Raw genomic sequence first — 13,387 nt, 5'->3', positions numbered from 1 at the left:
CAACCTTACCACTAGGCCAACCTTACCACTAGGCCAACCTTACCACTAGGCCAACCTTACCCCTAGGCCAACCTTACCACTAGGCCAACCTTACCCCTAGGCCAACCTTACCACTAGGCCAACCTTACCACTAGGCCAACCTTACCACTAGGCCAACCTTACCCCTAGGCCAACATTACCCCTAGGCCAACCTTACCACTAGGCCAACCTTACCACTAGGCCAACCTTACCACTAGGCCAACCTTACCCCTAGGCCAACATTACTTCTAGGCCAACCTTACCACTAGGCCAACCTTACCCCTAGGCCAACCTTACCACTAGGCCAACCTTACCACTAGGCCAACCTTACCACTAGGCCAACCTTACCACTAGGCCAACCTTACCACTAAGCCAACCTTACCACTAGGCCAACCTTACCACTAGGCCAACCTTACCACTAGGCCAACCTTACCACTAGGCCAACCTTACCCCTAGGCCAACCTTACCACTAGGCCAACCTTACCACTAGGCCAACCTTACCACTAGGCCAACCTTACCACTAGGCCAACCTTACCACTAGGCCAACCTTACCACTAGGCCAACCTTACCACTAGGCCAACCTTACCACTAGGCCAACCTTACCACTAGGCCAACCTTACCCCTAGGCCAACCTTACCCCTAGGCCAACCTTACCCCTAGGCCAACCTTACCACTAGGCCAACCTTACCACTAGGCCAACCTTACCACTAGGCCAACCTTACCACTAGGCCAACCTTACCCCTAGGCCAACCTTACCACTAGGCCAACCTTACCCCTAGGCCAACCTTACCCCTAGGCCAACCTTACCACTAGGCCAACCTTACCACTAGGCCAACCTTACCCCTAGGCCAACATTACCCCTAGGCCAACCTTACCACTAGGCCAACCTTACCACTAGGCCAACCTTACCACTAGGCCAACCTTACCACTAGGCCAACCTTACCACTAGGCCAACCTTACCACTAGGCCACCGTGCCGGTGATTATGTCAAGGGATACTAATGTCCAGGCAAGTGATGAAAGGCCTCACGGTCCCAATACACATTTTTCGCAATTAAATTATGTTCTTTCCAAAACCTGCACATCCAAGCTCATGAGTACTACCATCATGTGTTGAATTTTTCAATCAACAGTCAAAACTATCATGCTGACAGTGAATGCGTGCATATTTCCGACACCAACACTTTGACAAAGTATGCACTATCAGCTTTGTTTTTGTTTATCTTGGCTCACTATCGAGAAAATGAAATACAACTACTCCATAAACACTCAAACAAAATCTTTTCCGGAAAATGTCTATTGAAAGACAAAAGAAGAGTGTATACTTGTATGTTTCTTGAATACAAGAATGAATGCTGGAATGTGTTCGTTCAGCTTTAGCAATAGGTTTCCAAAAAGTGTGTGTGTGTGTGTCGAAAGAAGTGTTGTGATAATTTTGAATGCAGATTATCAGTTAAGTGTGTCTTTCTCTATATTGTTGTGTGGTATGAATTAGTAACATATGGAGGTATTTACTGAAATATTTAATTTGAAATAAATACACATAAAGGATCATGATATAATTACTCATGTCTGACTTCTTCAAGGGTTTGGAAGTATGCACATGCAGATGATATGTGGAATGATCCTGATTATATGGCTTCTGAAAATAAAAATAAAAATAATTCTTGTGATAAACACTAGAACCTGTAAACAATTAGTTGCTTTGTTGAAAAAATGTGTGCATAACATATGCAGCAGGAGGGTATTATCTGCTTAATTTTCAATCGACCCGATTAGCATTTTGATCAACTTATAATTGAATTGCACAAATGGGTCAAGCTCGGTTGCCCTACTCTGTACTGTACACATGTGTCACTGCACTTGGTGGTCTTTGTGCGCTAGCTAACTGGGAACCTAAGCCTGCAAATTAGATTATTTGGATAGCCTGAACTTCCACTTCTTAAAAAGATAATCTTAAAACTTCACTCTCAACATAAACCACCAAGTACAATTTGGTTAAATATGTTTTGCTGTGGCATTATGTTCATTGATGAAAAATAGCAAGAAAGATCACACTGTAAGCATGCAAGAACCCTGATGAGTAAAATGCTATCTCCTGCTCTGCAGTGTCTCGTGCTGTGTGCATGATCTGACCTGACTCCTTTGCTATCCTTCTACATCAACAACCAACCCGTAACTGATGTGGATGTGAAACAAAATTTCTCTCTTTCCTCTCTATCTCCCTCCCTCTCTCGTATGGTGCGCAATTTTGGACAGACATTGAGAAAAGCTCCATAAAAATACCAGTCTCGAGCAACAAAAACTTACTATTTTATTCAAGATTGCAACGTTAGTACAAACCAACCTTATTATGTTTTCTCAAATCTACAACAGATCTACACGTCAGGGCCCGTATGCATGAGGAGGAAGTCAGCAACACTGGAAGTAGAGGCCGCTTTCGGAAGTGGGAACTCCCGAAGTTTAACTTTCCAACTGTTCACTATGCATGAACGCCGGAGTGGTGACTTCGAGAGTATTCGGTCCAGGTCGCGAAAATTGGGGGAATCCTAACTAGTACGCATGCGTTTGTTAACGGTAAGCTTGCCACCAGAAGAAACAAATCTCATCGCGAGTTCAAAAAGGCGAACGTTGAGCGCGCTGTAGTACTAACAGCGTTATTGCTGTTGTTTTTTTGAAATGGTTAAACGAAAGGGTCGGTTCAAACCTGTCTTGGAATCGAATGACTGTCTATGACAAATGCCTTTGTTGGCTTGAATGTTAGGAAACGAGTTAATGATTATGTTGAACTTTTTTTTTTTTTTCTTTTTTTTGGGGGGGGGGGGGGGGAGGGGGGGTGATCTCAGCTGCTTGCTTCAACCTTTTTACATTTAGTCAAGTTTTGACTAAATGTTTTAACGTAGAGGGGGGAATCGAGACGAGGGTTGTGGTGTATGTGTGTTTCTGTGTGTGTCTGTCTGTCTGTCTGTCTGTCTCTGTGTGTGTGTAGAGCGATTCAGACCAAACTACTGGACCGATCTTTATGAAATTTGACATGAGAGTTCCTGGGTATGATATCCCCGGAAGTTTTTTTTCTTTTTTTCGATAAATACCTTTGATGACGTCATATCCGGCTTTTTGTAAAAGTTGAGGCGGCACTGTCACACCCTCATTTTTCAATCAAATTGATTGAAATTTTGGCCCAGCAATCTTCGACGAAGGCCGGACTTCGGTATTGCATTTCAGTTTGGTGGCTTAAAAATTAATTAATGACTTTGGTCATTAAAAATCTGAAAATTGTAAAACAAAAATTTGTTTTTTACAACGATCCAAATTTACGTTCATCTTATTCTTCATCATTTTCTGATTCCAAAAACATATAAATATGTTATATTCGGATTAAAAACAAGCTCTGAAAATTAAAAATATAAAAATTATGATTAAAATAAAATTTCCGAAATCGATTTAAAAACAATTTCATCTTATTCCTTGTGGGTTCCTGATTCCAAAAACATATAGATGTGATATGTTTGGATTAAAAACACGCTCAGAAAGTTAAAAAGAATAGAGATAAAGAAAAGCGTGCTATCCTTCTCAGCGCAACTACTACCCCGCTCTTCTTGTCAATTACACTGCCTTTGCCATGAGCGGTGGACTGACGATGCTACGAGTATACGCTCTTGCTGTAAAAATGCGGTGAGTTCAGTTTCATTCTGTTAGTTCGACAGCTTGACTAAATGTTGTAATTTCGCCTTACGCGACTTGTTTGTTTTTATGCTGGGGTTTGTATGTTCGTCTGCTACAAATACTACTAGGTCGACTAATGTACTAGTAAATCGTTCGCTTTGTCTGAAATTAAATGCTCCCTCCCCCCGCCCCCTTCAGAAAAATCGTTTTGTTTATTATGAAACGTTCAAATCACTCGACTTGCTTTTTACTTTGGTTCAGTTTTGTAAGAGAATGATTATATTCACACATGTGGCAGAATCAATCAGCAAGCGTAAAACGATCAGTCTTCACTCTAAGGACAGGCAGAGTGCATTTCTTGTTAACGGCAGAACACATTTACCACTTCACTTTGATGAGCCAGCTGATGAGTATAGTCTGTCGTTAGGTGACACAGAAATATGTTAAACTCTCTGTCTATGTCAGTGTTTCTGTCTCTGTCTCTGTCTCTGTCTCTCTCTGTCTCTCTCTCTCTCTCTCTCTCTCTCTCTCTCTCTCTCTCTCTCTCTAAAACGTATTATCATTAGATTAGTCCCTCCCATGGGCAAGGGCTGGATGTAAAAAAGCATCTGTTTGCTCATACCATTACCCTCGTTAATAAAGAATGTGTCTTGTCTTGTCTCTCTCTCTCTCTCTCTCTCTCTCTCTCTCTCTTTCTCTCTCTCTCATCTCTCTCTTTCTCTCTCTCTCTTTCTCTCTCTCAATCTTCTCTCTCTCTCTCTCTCTCTATGTCCCTCCCTCCCTCCCTCCCTCCATCCCCCTCATCCTCCCTCCCTCTCTCTCTCTCTCTCTCTCTCTCTCTCTCTCTCTCTCTCTCTCTCTCTCTCTCTCTCTCTCTCTCTCTCTCTCTCTCAATTATACTGATACTGTACGAGAAAAATCTTGTCGAGTATAGTTTGGTAAGAACGGGAGGATGGTGGGAGTTGGAAGTGTTACCACGAACCCCGCTCTACCACTCTTAACTCCAGTGAAATAATGTAGCTTTTGCTAGAGTATGTGGAGTAGAAGCAACAAAACAAAAAACAAACACTTTTGTAAATGAAAACTTTCGCTTTCATTTAATGCAAGTCCATAGGCGATTTCATGCTTTTGAAGCGTACAATAAACAAATGGGGATTTTTCAGCAAGACAAAAGCGTTAAAGGCACAGTAAGCCTCCCGTAAACCATCACAGATACTGTCAGGCTTTTACACACAGTACAAACACCCTTCCATTTGAACGCTCACCAAACGGGAACATCCTAGGTGCCCTACGTAAAGAGCGAGCAATTTTCAAAGAATTTATTTTTGCGTGGTTTATCTTACCCCTGAGCCATCGTGAACCCGTGTGATCCAGTTTCCCTTTTTCACAATGCAGTCGTCAGTTTGTAATTTGAATGCGGCTCGCTGTGAGCTTATCTGCAATAGCACGTTATTATGTACCTCTGACTTTTCACGAAACAAACGAATGTGGTTCATAAGAACTCTAGCGATGGCTTTTGACTGCCTATAAACCGCCGTCTGCTACGAAAACCACGACCTTGCGTGACCCTGCTTCCGGGCTTTTCTTTTTTCAAACTTTCAAAACTTCGAATTGTACTGATCTTGACTTGATGAAAAAAATATTTCTTTTATGATTTAAGAAAGTTTGTGTAACGAGCTGTCAATTTATTATTTAGATTTTAAAAGTTAGGTCTAGCGCCAAAACGCACCACGGTCCGATTCATTCTGATAATCATCGCTCCACGGCTATCGCCAGTTGAAGGGAAGTAACTCATTATTGACCTGATTTCAGGATGGGTCCGATTGAGATGGAGACAATTCGAAAAATTAATTCTTTGAAAATTGCTCGCTCTTTACGTAGGGCACCAAGGATGTTCCCGTTCGGTGAGTGTTCAAATGGAAGGGTGTTTGTACTGTGTGTAAAAGCCTGACAGTATCTGTGATGGTTTACGGGAGGCTTACTGTGCCTTTAAAGCCGGGAACAGTACTTCTTGCGTAAGCGATCATGTGGACCACCATAGATCTGTCCAGTGTGTATAATTATGTATTAGCCACACAACAAAATTAGTCTGTTTACGGTAACATAGGCAAAAAAAATAGGGTCGGTAGGTCGGGATTTTTTTTTTCTTCTCCAATAAAACCATATTTGGCTCACGTAAGTGTAGCCTATGCGATGCTAACTTTTGTCTGTCTGTGCGTGCGTGCGTGCGTGCGTGCGTATGTATGTATGTCTGTGGTAGAAACTTTAACATTTGACTGAACACCGAAATACTAATTTTACCTGGTTATTATTCAAGCAACAGCTTCAAAGTATTGAAGCAATGATCAACATTTCGTCGGCACGTATGTAGTTAAAGTGTGTATCCAAAGAAAACGGGTGGTGGGGGGTTTTGGGGGGGTAAAAACAGCTGACTGGTTTGTGTCGTGTGTGGTATGTAGACCAGGTCAGGGGTCAATGTTAGGTCAAAATGCGTGAAGGATTGTGGTATAGATACAGTTATCACCGAGCTGCAGTTCGCCGATTCGGAGAAGACGATTTCCCATTGTTCGGTTTCGTAGCTCCAGAAAAATAGATAAAGAAGATACCAAAGGAGATTTCCTACAGGTTAATCTGCACAGCGTGTTTCCAGTGTCTGCGCGAGGAAGCGCTGTCGAAAGCGCAGTGTCGATCTGGCCATCTGGCAGTCGTGTCCCCGTAAGTAGGCTACAGACAGACAGATCTAGATCTAGTGTCTCGCACTCTTGCACCGTGTCACCTATGCTTACTGTGTGTGTGTGTGTATGTGTGACGGAGTGATTGAGTTTGTGTTACTGTTTGTCGATTTCTTACGTGAGCCTTGAAGGCTTCGCCTCTTGTTTTAAGTTATTTTGCCAAAAAACAAAGACTTTTCTTTTCTCCCCCAAATGCAAAAAAAAATCTAGGGTCCCGCGAAAAAATAGGGTCGGTCGGGATACCGTAAACAGACTTTTTTTACATTTAGTCAAGTTTTGACTAAATGTTTTAACGTAGAGGGGGGAATCGAGACGAGGGTCGTGGTGTATGTGTGTGTGTCTGTCTGTGGGTGTGTATGTGTGTAGAGCGATTCAGACTAAACTACTAGACCGATCTTTATGAAATTTGACATGAGAGTTCCTGGGTATGAAATCCCCGAACGTTTTTTTCATTTTTTTGATAAATGTCTTTGATGACGTCATATCCGGATTTTCGTGAAAGTTGAGGCGGCTCTGTCACGCTCTCATTTTTCAACCAAATGGGTTTAAATTTTGGCCAAGCAATCTTCGACAAAGCCCGGACTTCGGTATTGCATTTCAGCTTGGTGGCTTAAAAATTAATTAATGACTTTGGTCATAAAAAATCTGAAAATTGTAAAAAGAAAATGTTTTTTATAAAACGATCCAAATTTACGTTCATCTTATTCTCCACTATTTTCTGATTCCAAAAACATATAAATATGTTATATTTGGATTAAAACCAAGCTCTGAAAATTAAAAATATAAAAATTATTATCAAAATTAAATTGTTCAAATCAATTTAAAAACACTTTCATCTTATTCCTTGTCGGTTCCTGATTCCAAAAACATATAGATATGATATGTTTGGATTAAAAACACGCTCAGAAAGTTAAAACGAAGAGAGGTACAGAAAAGCGTGCTATCCTTCTCAGCGCAACTACTACCCCGCTCTTCTTGTCAATTTCACTGTGGACTGACGATGCTACGAGTATACGGTCTTGCTGCGTTGCATTGCGTTCAGTTTCATTCTGTCAGTGTTCAACAGCTACTTGACTAAATGTTTTATTTTCGCCTTACGCGACTTGTTATTTTTTTGGCCAAACAGCAACTTGGACACAAACCACAAGTCAACAGCATGTAAAGATGCGTTCTGTGCAGAGAGGGATTCTGTGCTCTTTTTACATTTAGTCAAGTTTTGACTAAATGTTTTAACGTAGAGGGGGGAATCGAGACGAGGGTCGTGGTGTGTGTGTGTGTGTGTGTGTGTGTGTGTGCGTGGGGTATGTGTGTGTGTGTGTGTGTGTGTGTGTATGTGTGCGTGTGTGCATGCATGTATATATGTGTGTGTGTGTGTGTGTGTGTATGTGTGTATTTGTAAGTGTGTGAGTGTGTAGTATAATACGTACATTTTTCATCTCCAAAGGCTTGCGGAGACTGCCATTTCAAGAAGAAAACTACAACAAGAAGAGCAAACGCTCGATCGAGTCACTTTCGCAGTTCTGAATATTATATGAGGCATCAGATGGACAGGAAGAAATTGCTATTCACAACACAATGAGTCACGTTCACATACAATTTGAGCCCGGTCACTTTTATAGTTTCCGAGAAAAGCCCAACGTTAAGTTGTGTGTTGCCGAACAGAAAAGGCTAGTTATCTCGCTTGTTTTTCTGATAACGTTCGTAAAAGGCTACAGATGTAAATACTTTGATGTAAAGAATAATCCTACAAAGTTTCAATCACATCCGATGAACTTTGTCAAAGATATAAAATGTCTAATTTTTCCTTTGACGCTGACCTGTGACCTTGAAAAAGGTCAAAGGTCAACGAAACCATCGTTAAAGTGTAGAGGTCATTGGAGGTCACGACTAAACAAAATATGAGCCCGATCGCTTTGATAGTTTCCGAGAAAAGATATAAAATGTCTAATTTTTCCTTTGACGCTGACCTGTGACCTTGAAAAAGGTCAAAAGTCAACGAAACCATCGTTAAAGTGTAAAGGTCATTGGAGGTCACGACTAAACAAAATATGAGCCCGATCGCTTTGATAGTTTCCGAGAAAAGTCCAACGTTAAGGTGGTGTCTACGGACGGCCGGCCGGACGGCCGGCCGGACGGCCGGCCGGCCGGACAGACTAACACTGACCGATTACATAGAGTCACTTTTTCTCAAGTGACTCAAAAACCCAGAGCCAAAGCAGCGCCATGGTTGTATCGTGTTCACTGTCACAGTTACAGTTAATTAATGAAAGATTGGGCTTTAGTTTACAATTTTATCAGCATCAGTAGTTCAGTGTCATAGTGAGGGCCGGAAAACAACAGCGGATGCTAGGACAGGAAATAGTGTCACACATATCACTTGATCTTGGTAAGTGCTGTTGTGATTGGCTGGGTGCAAACTTCCACATATGATTACAAACGGTTTTTTTATTGTATATTTTGGAGTTATTATCAGCACGTTTAAGTAAATATATTTATTTTGTCTGTTGAAGGAGTTTAGCAATAGTGTGAACATGCGATGATGTCATTTATTTGGAGTGTAGAAAATGTGTAGTATTGATATGACAAATAGGTAATTGCATCAACCAACGTCTTCTGAATGTTGATTTGGATTACCGAAGTTGCACACAGAAAATAGTAATGTATTAAGTTGCAAAAAACGTTACAAATCAAAATCTAAACAAATAACACAGGATCTTACATTATCTTACCTTATCACTGTCTTGATGAACGAAAGAGAAATTCGTGTAAGTCAGTATTTCAGGAGCAGCAATAATCTGTAAGCCGCCACAAGCAGATGCAATTAACTTTTAAAAATCAATTTGTATTTTAAAAAGTTTAATGAAGGAGAGAATAAGGTAGACGTGTGTGAGGTGTCATAGGCACACACACAATGACTTCGAGTCCCCACACGTGATGTATACAAATTGCAAGTAAAATGAGACTTTCCAAATGGAACAAAAAGGGTTAACAGAGCTATTTACAAAATCGTTTATACTGGCCATTCTGCAAACATATTGGGGTTATTTGTCTACAATGGAATATCAAATTTAGAACGACTGTTTGAATTGTACGTACAAGTGGTACAAGTGTGCACAATGGTAGCACATGGCGTTGAAATAGGTCCCAGCACACTTTACAACATGTTCAAATATGAAACATGAAAACTATAAACGATATCATTAACAAAACATCACAACACGTACAGTGCGAATAATCCGGTATTTTCTTCGTACAACCTGATCAACAAGCAAGGGCAGTAACTTAAAGTTACTGGTAGCCCCTGAAATTAAGAAATGATTGTCCAAGTAGGGAACTGCAGGTCAGATACTAATCACACAAGACCGTGAATTCAAAGATGTTATGCAATTTTCTTTCTCTTTGTTTTAGGTCCATTGAGTCTGTGGTTATGTTTAGTTATGATAGCTGGTTTTGTGACCTAAGCATCAACAACTGAACTGTTAATGACATAGTGGTCAGAGTGTGCAGTACGTTTCTTGGAGAGAGACAGATGAGTTTGACTGGATTCCTTCCAAATGATAGGACACAATGTGAAACGTGTGCATAACGTTGTTCATGTTCGTACGCACTTCATGGACGGGTTTAACAATAGGATAGCTTTTTTCTCAATTGTTATATGTTACATCACTAATGACGCCTGGCACAGAAGAGGCAGAAGAACATCAGAAGTGACGAATACCCCAGGATAATTCCGGCGCTAGCACTTTCGACGCGGTCATCTGTAAAATAAATGTTAGGACTGATTTGCAATATAGTTAGTAAAGATATCTCCAGACACAAACCTTCTCGCCTCTCTCTCTCTCTCTCTCTCTCTCTCTCTCTCTCTCTCTCTCTCTCTCTCTCTCTCTCTCTCTCTCTCTCTCTCTCTCTCTCTCTCTCTCTCTCTCTTTCTATCTCTCTCTCTCTTTCTCTCTCTCTCTCTCTCTCAATCTCTCAACCTCTCTCTCTCAATCTCTCAACCTCTCTCTCTCAGTCTCTCTCACTCTCAATCTCTCTCTCTCTTTCTCTCTCTCTCTCTCTCTCTCAATCTCTCAACCTCTCTCTCTCAGTCTCTCTCACTCTCAATCTCTCTCTCTCTTTCTCTCTCTCACTTTGTCTGCCTGTCTATCTGTCCCACACGCACGCACGCACGCACGCACGCACGCATGCGCGCACAGACACACACAGACACACACACACACACACACACACACACAAACATACACACAAATACTCACGCAAAACATACACACACACACACATACACACACACACACACACACACACACACACTCACACACACACACACATGTCCACGCATACACAAATATGTGTACTTTTTAATTTGTGGGGCGGCTTACTTGGTACTGCTCGTTCAGTAGCACGGTTCTCTTGGAAAGATCCTTTGTGCCTGTAGGCGGTTGTAGTTGATGTTAATCTTGTTATTAGGGGATGAGATGTTGTTGTTTTCTCTGAAATAAACAATTAATCAATACACGCACACGATATGGACATTTACAACATGAAAAACAAATCATTAAATATAATGTATGTACGAGTAAACACAGATCTCAATAGGGAAAGACCTTTCTTAAGAAAACATGCTTTGATGTCATATAACTCAGATTGTGTCCTGTTTCAAGGAACCCGTCCATTTTTGATTCAAACGTTACAATGCTAACCTACATTTTACTGTAGCTCAAAGAGAATAACAACACTCTTTAAGTACAAAAAAGATATCAAGCTAACATTTGGGTGTACTCTTTTCAGAACTTAACATGTTTCACAATTTCACAGTAAAGCACACCATTAAACCTTAAAGTCAAAACTGCTTCAAAGAATAAAACCCAATGCAGCTTCAGCCTGCCTAGACCTAACTGCACAAGAATGAAACATTAATTAAAGTTAATGCAATGTTGACATTTAATTATCAACGACCCAGACAGACAAACACTTGTTCTACAGAAAGTAACATTATCTGACAAACTGTCCAGTAACTCGCTTAGAAGACAAAAGCGAGGCAACCAAATAAGTTTACTTTCTGTATGATAAGTGTTTGTCTGTCTGTCTGTCTGTCTGTCTGTCTGTCTGTCTGTCTGTCTGTCTGTCTGTCTGTCTGTCTGTCTGTCTGTCTGTCCACTTAAAAGACCGCTGGGTCGAAGATCCGGGGATACATCGTTTTGTATTGTCAATAATTAAGCGTGCCAATAACATAGCTTTCTTGTTTTTTGAGGTTTGGAACGTTCGTAGTCTATTTGGTTTTGGAATAACTTTACGTTTTACATTTAAGCTAAGCATATACGTAATTTAAACACGTGTGGTATTGAGCTAGCTCATTATACATACGCCTGAGACGAACTTGACAAGTTTCAACCGTGACTCCTTTCTTCAGACCAACTGTGTCACAAAAGTAGTTGCCATGTCCGCGAAGTGTCGCCGCAGGAATATCAATCCGAACTCTACGACCATTGCTGTCAACGGTGACGTCATGTCCGTGATTTGAGATGCAAAATGGCTGTTCCTCTCTCTGGTCCTTAAGCCAGTTACATCTGGCCACGTCAACTGTAATGACACAGTCATACTGGAATCATATGAGAAGCAGGAATAACAGGATAATGAAGATGTTGTTAACGAATGTATCCTGAAATACAATATAAACGCATTGTAAAGATATGATCTGGTGTTATGGAAAGAGCATTATAAATATCCCCTTTGATGAGGTTGAAGTCCCAAAATCAATGCATACCATGTAACGACAAACTACACAAAGATCCAGTTGACACATAATTTGTACTTCTTTGAAAAGCATGCAAAATGTGGACGCGCTATTCCAACATCCAGTTTCTCACAATCTTGTGCACTCCTTCGCCAGCATACTGTTTCGCCCTTGCATACATACATGACTTTTGTTGATTTGCTGCCTTTTTCGTTCATTTCTTAATTAAACAGTTAAGTTTATCCTTCGTCAATCACTAAAACGAGAAGACCATCAACAGATGTATAACACATACGAGTACAAAGTAAAACAATAACGCAAATAAAAAATAAAAATAAAGTAAAAAGGACATATCACGCAGTCCGGTGGGTAAAACAACAAATTTGAACAAAGCAATTTCTCACCATAATCAGACGACCTATTCGCAGCATAGCGGACATAAAAAGCATCCCTTGTCAGACGCAAGTCACTGTTGAAAAGGCATGTTAGAAAACCAGGAGCACCCTCATCTACAGATGTGTGTTTGCATGATATTTTCTTCCCTGAAAAAAGAAAATGGCTGATTGACTGAATGAATGACTGACTGACTGACTGACCATGCTGACTCAGTCACTCATTCATTCACACACCTACTCATTCACTGAATATTTACTGAATGACTGAATGATTGACTGATTGTCTGAATGAATGTCTGACTGAATCATTGATTGAATGATCGATTAATTGATTATAATCAAGCGATCTGCTAACTAATTTACCGTTGACAATCACTCACTTGATATATTAACCTACCAATCAATGTCATGTCGGACCTCAATAGCTCAAAGTTTATATGTGCAAAATGAAGTTCAAATCACGATGGAATTAACACATTCACGCCTCACTAGTCTGTTATGCAGAACAGCGCATTTATTAGGCAAAATGTAACGTACATATGGTTTTTTTTAATCTGTAATAGATCATGCGAGACTATTGCTATTCTGATAGACACGGAGGGGAATTCGGAGGTTGTTCGATCATCAGTCCATATTTCCACGAAAGTTGCTCAATATCCTTTTTATTTACAAAAAAAAACACACATGTGGTAGCTCCGGTTCAACTCGAGCAGACGGTCTTTCCGTCGCTCTCATACAATCATGCAATCTAAGATATGCAATTCTACTTACTAATGCTTGCCAACTTGTAAGATAGTCATTAAATACCATAATCTGCTTACTTTCCGACGAAACAATGCATAG

At 40.6% G+C, this 13,387-nt stretch overlaps 1 protein-coding gene and 1 long non-coding RNA gene across 3 annotated transcripts in view; one reads left to right on the top strand and one right to left on the bottom strand.

Annotated features, from left to right (window-relative positions):
* Window positions 1-13,387, top strand: part of LOC138973551 (uncharacterized) — a 495,333-nt gene that overhangs the window by 353,217 nt on the left and 128,729 nt on the right. The window lies entirely within an intron of this gene.
* The window catches only part of LOC138973527 (uncharacterized), a 13,809-nt gene continuing 9,457 nt past the window's right edge, over window positions 9,036-13,387 (bottom strand). For both annotated transcript variants that reach the window (XR_011458053.1, XM_070346246.1), the window contains 4 exons: window positions 12,554-12,691; window positions 11,780-11,995; window positions 10,795-10,905; window positions 9,036-10,173 (listed from right to left, as the gene is read on the bottom strand). Coding sequence is in view for 1 of the 2 variants with exons in the window: in XM_070346246.1 (XP_070202347.1) it covers window positions 10,082-10,173; window positions 10,795-10,905; window positions 11,780-11,995; window positions 12,554-12,691 (557 nt within the window). In the remaining variant the exon portion in view is untranslated. The remainder of the gene's footprint in view (window positions 10,174-10,794; window positions 10,906-11,779; window positions 11,996-12,553; window positions 12,692-13,387) is intronic.

This window comes from Littorina saxatilis, linkage group LG8 (assembly GCF_037325665.1).
Source record: "Littorina saxatilis isolate snail1 linkage group LG8, US_GU_Lsax_2.0, whole genome shotgun sequence".
NCBI classification, from domain to species: domain Eukaryota; kingdom Metazoa; phylum Mollusca; class Gastropoda; order Littorinimorpha; family Littorinidae; genus Littorina; species Littorina saxatilis.
This window is presented reverse-complemented; position numbering and strand designations above follow the sequence as displayed.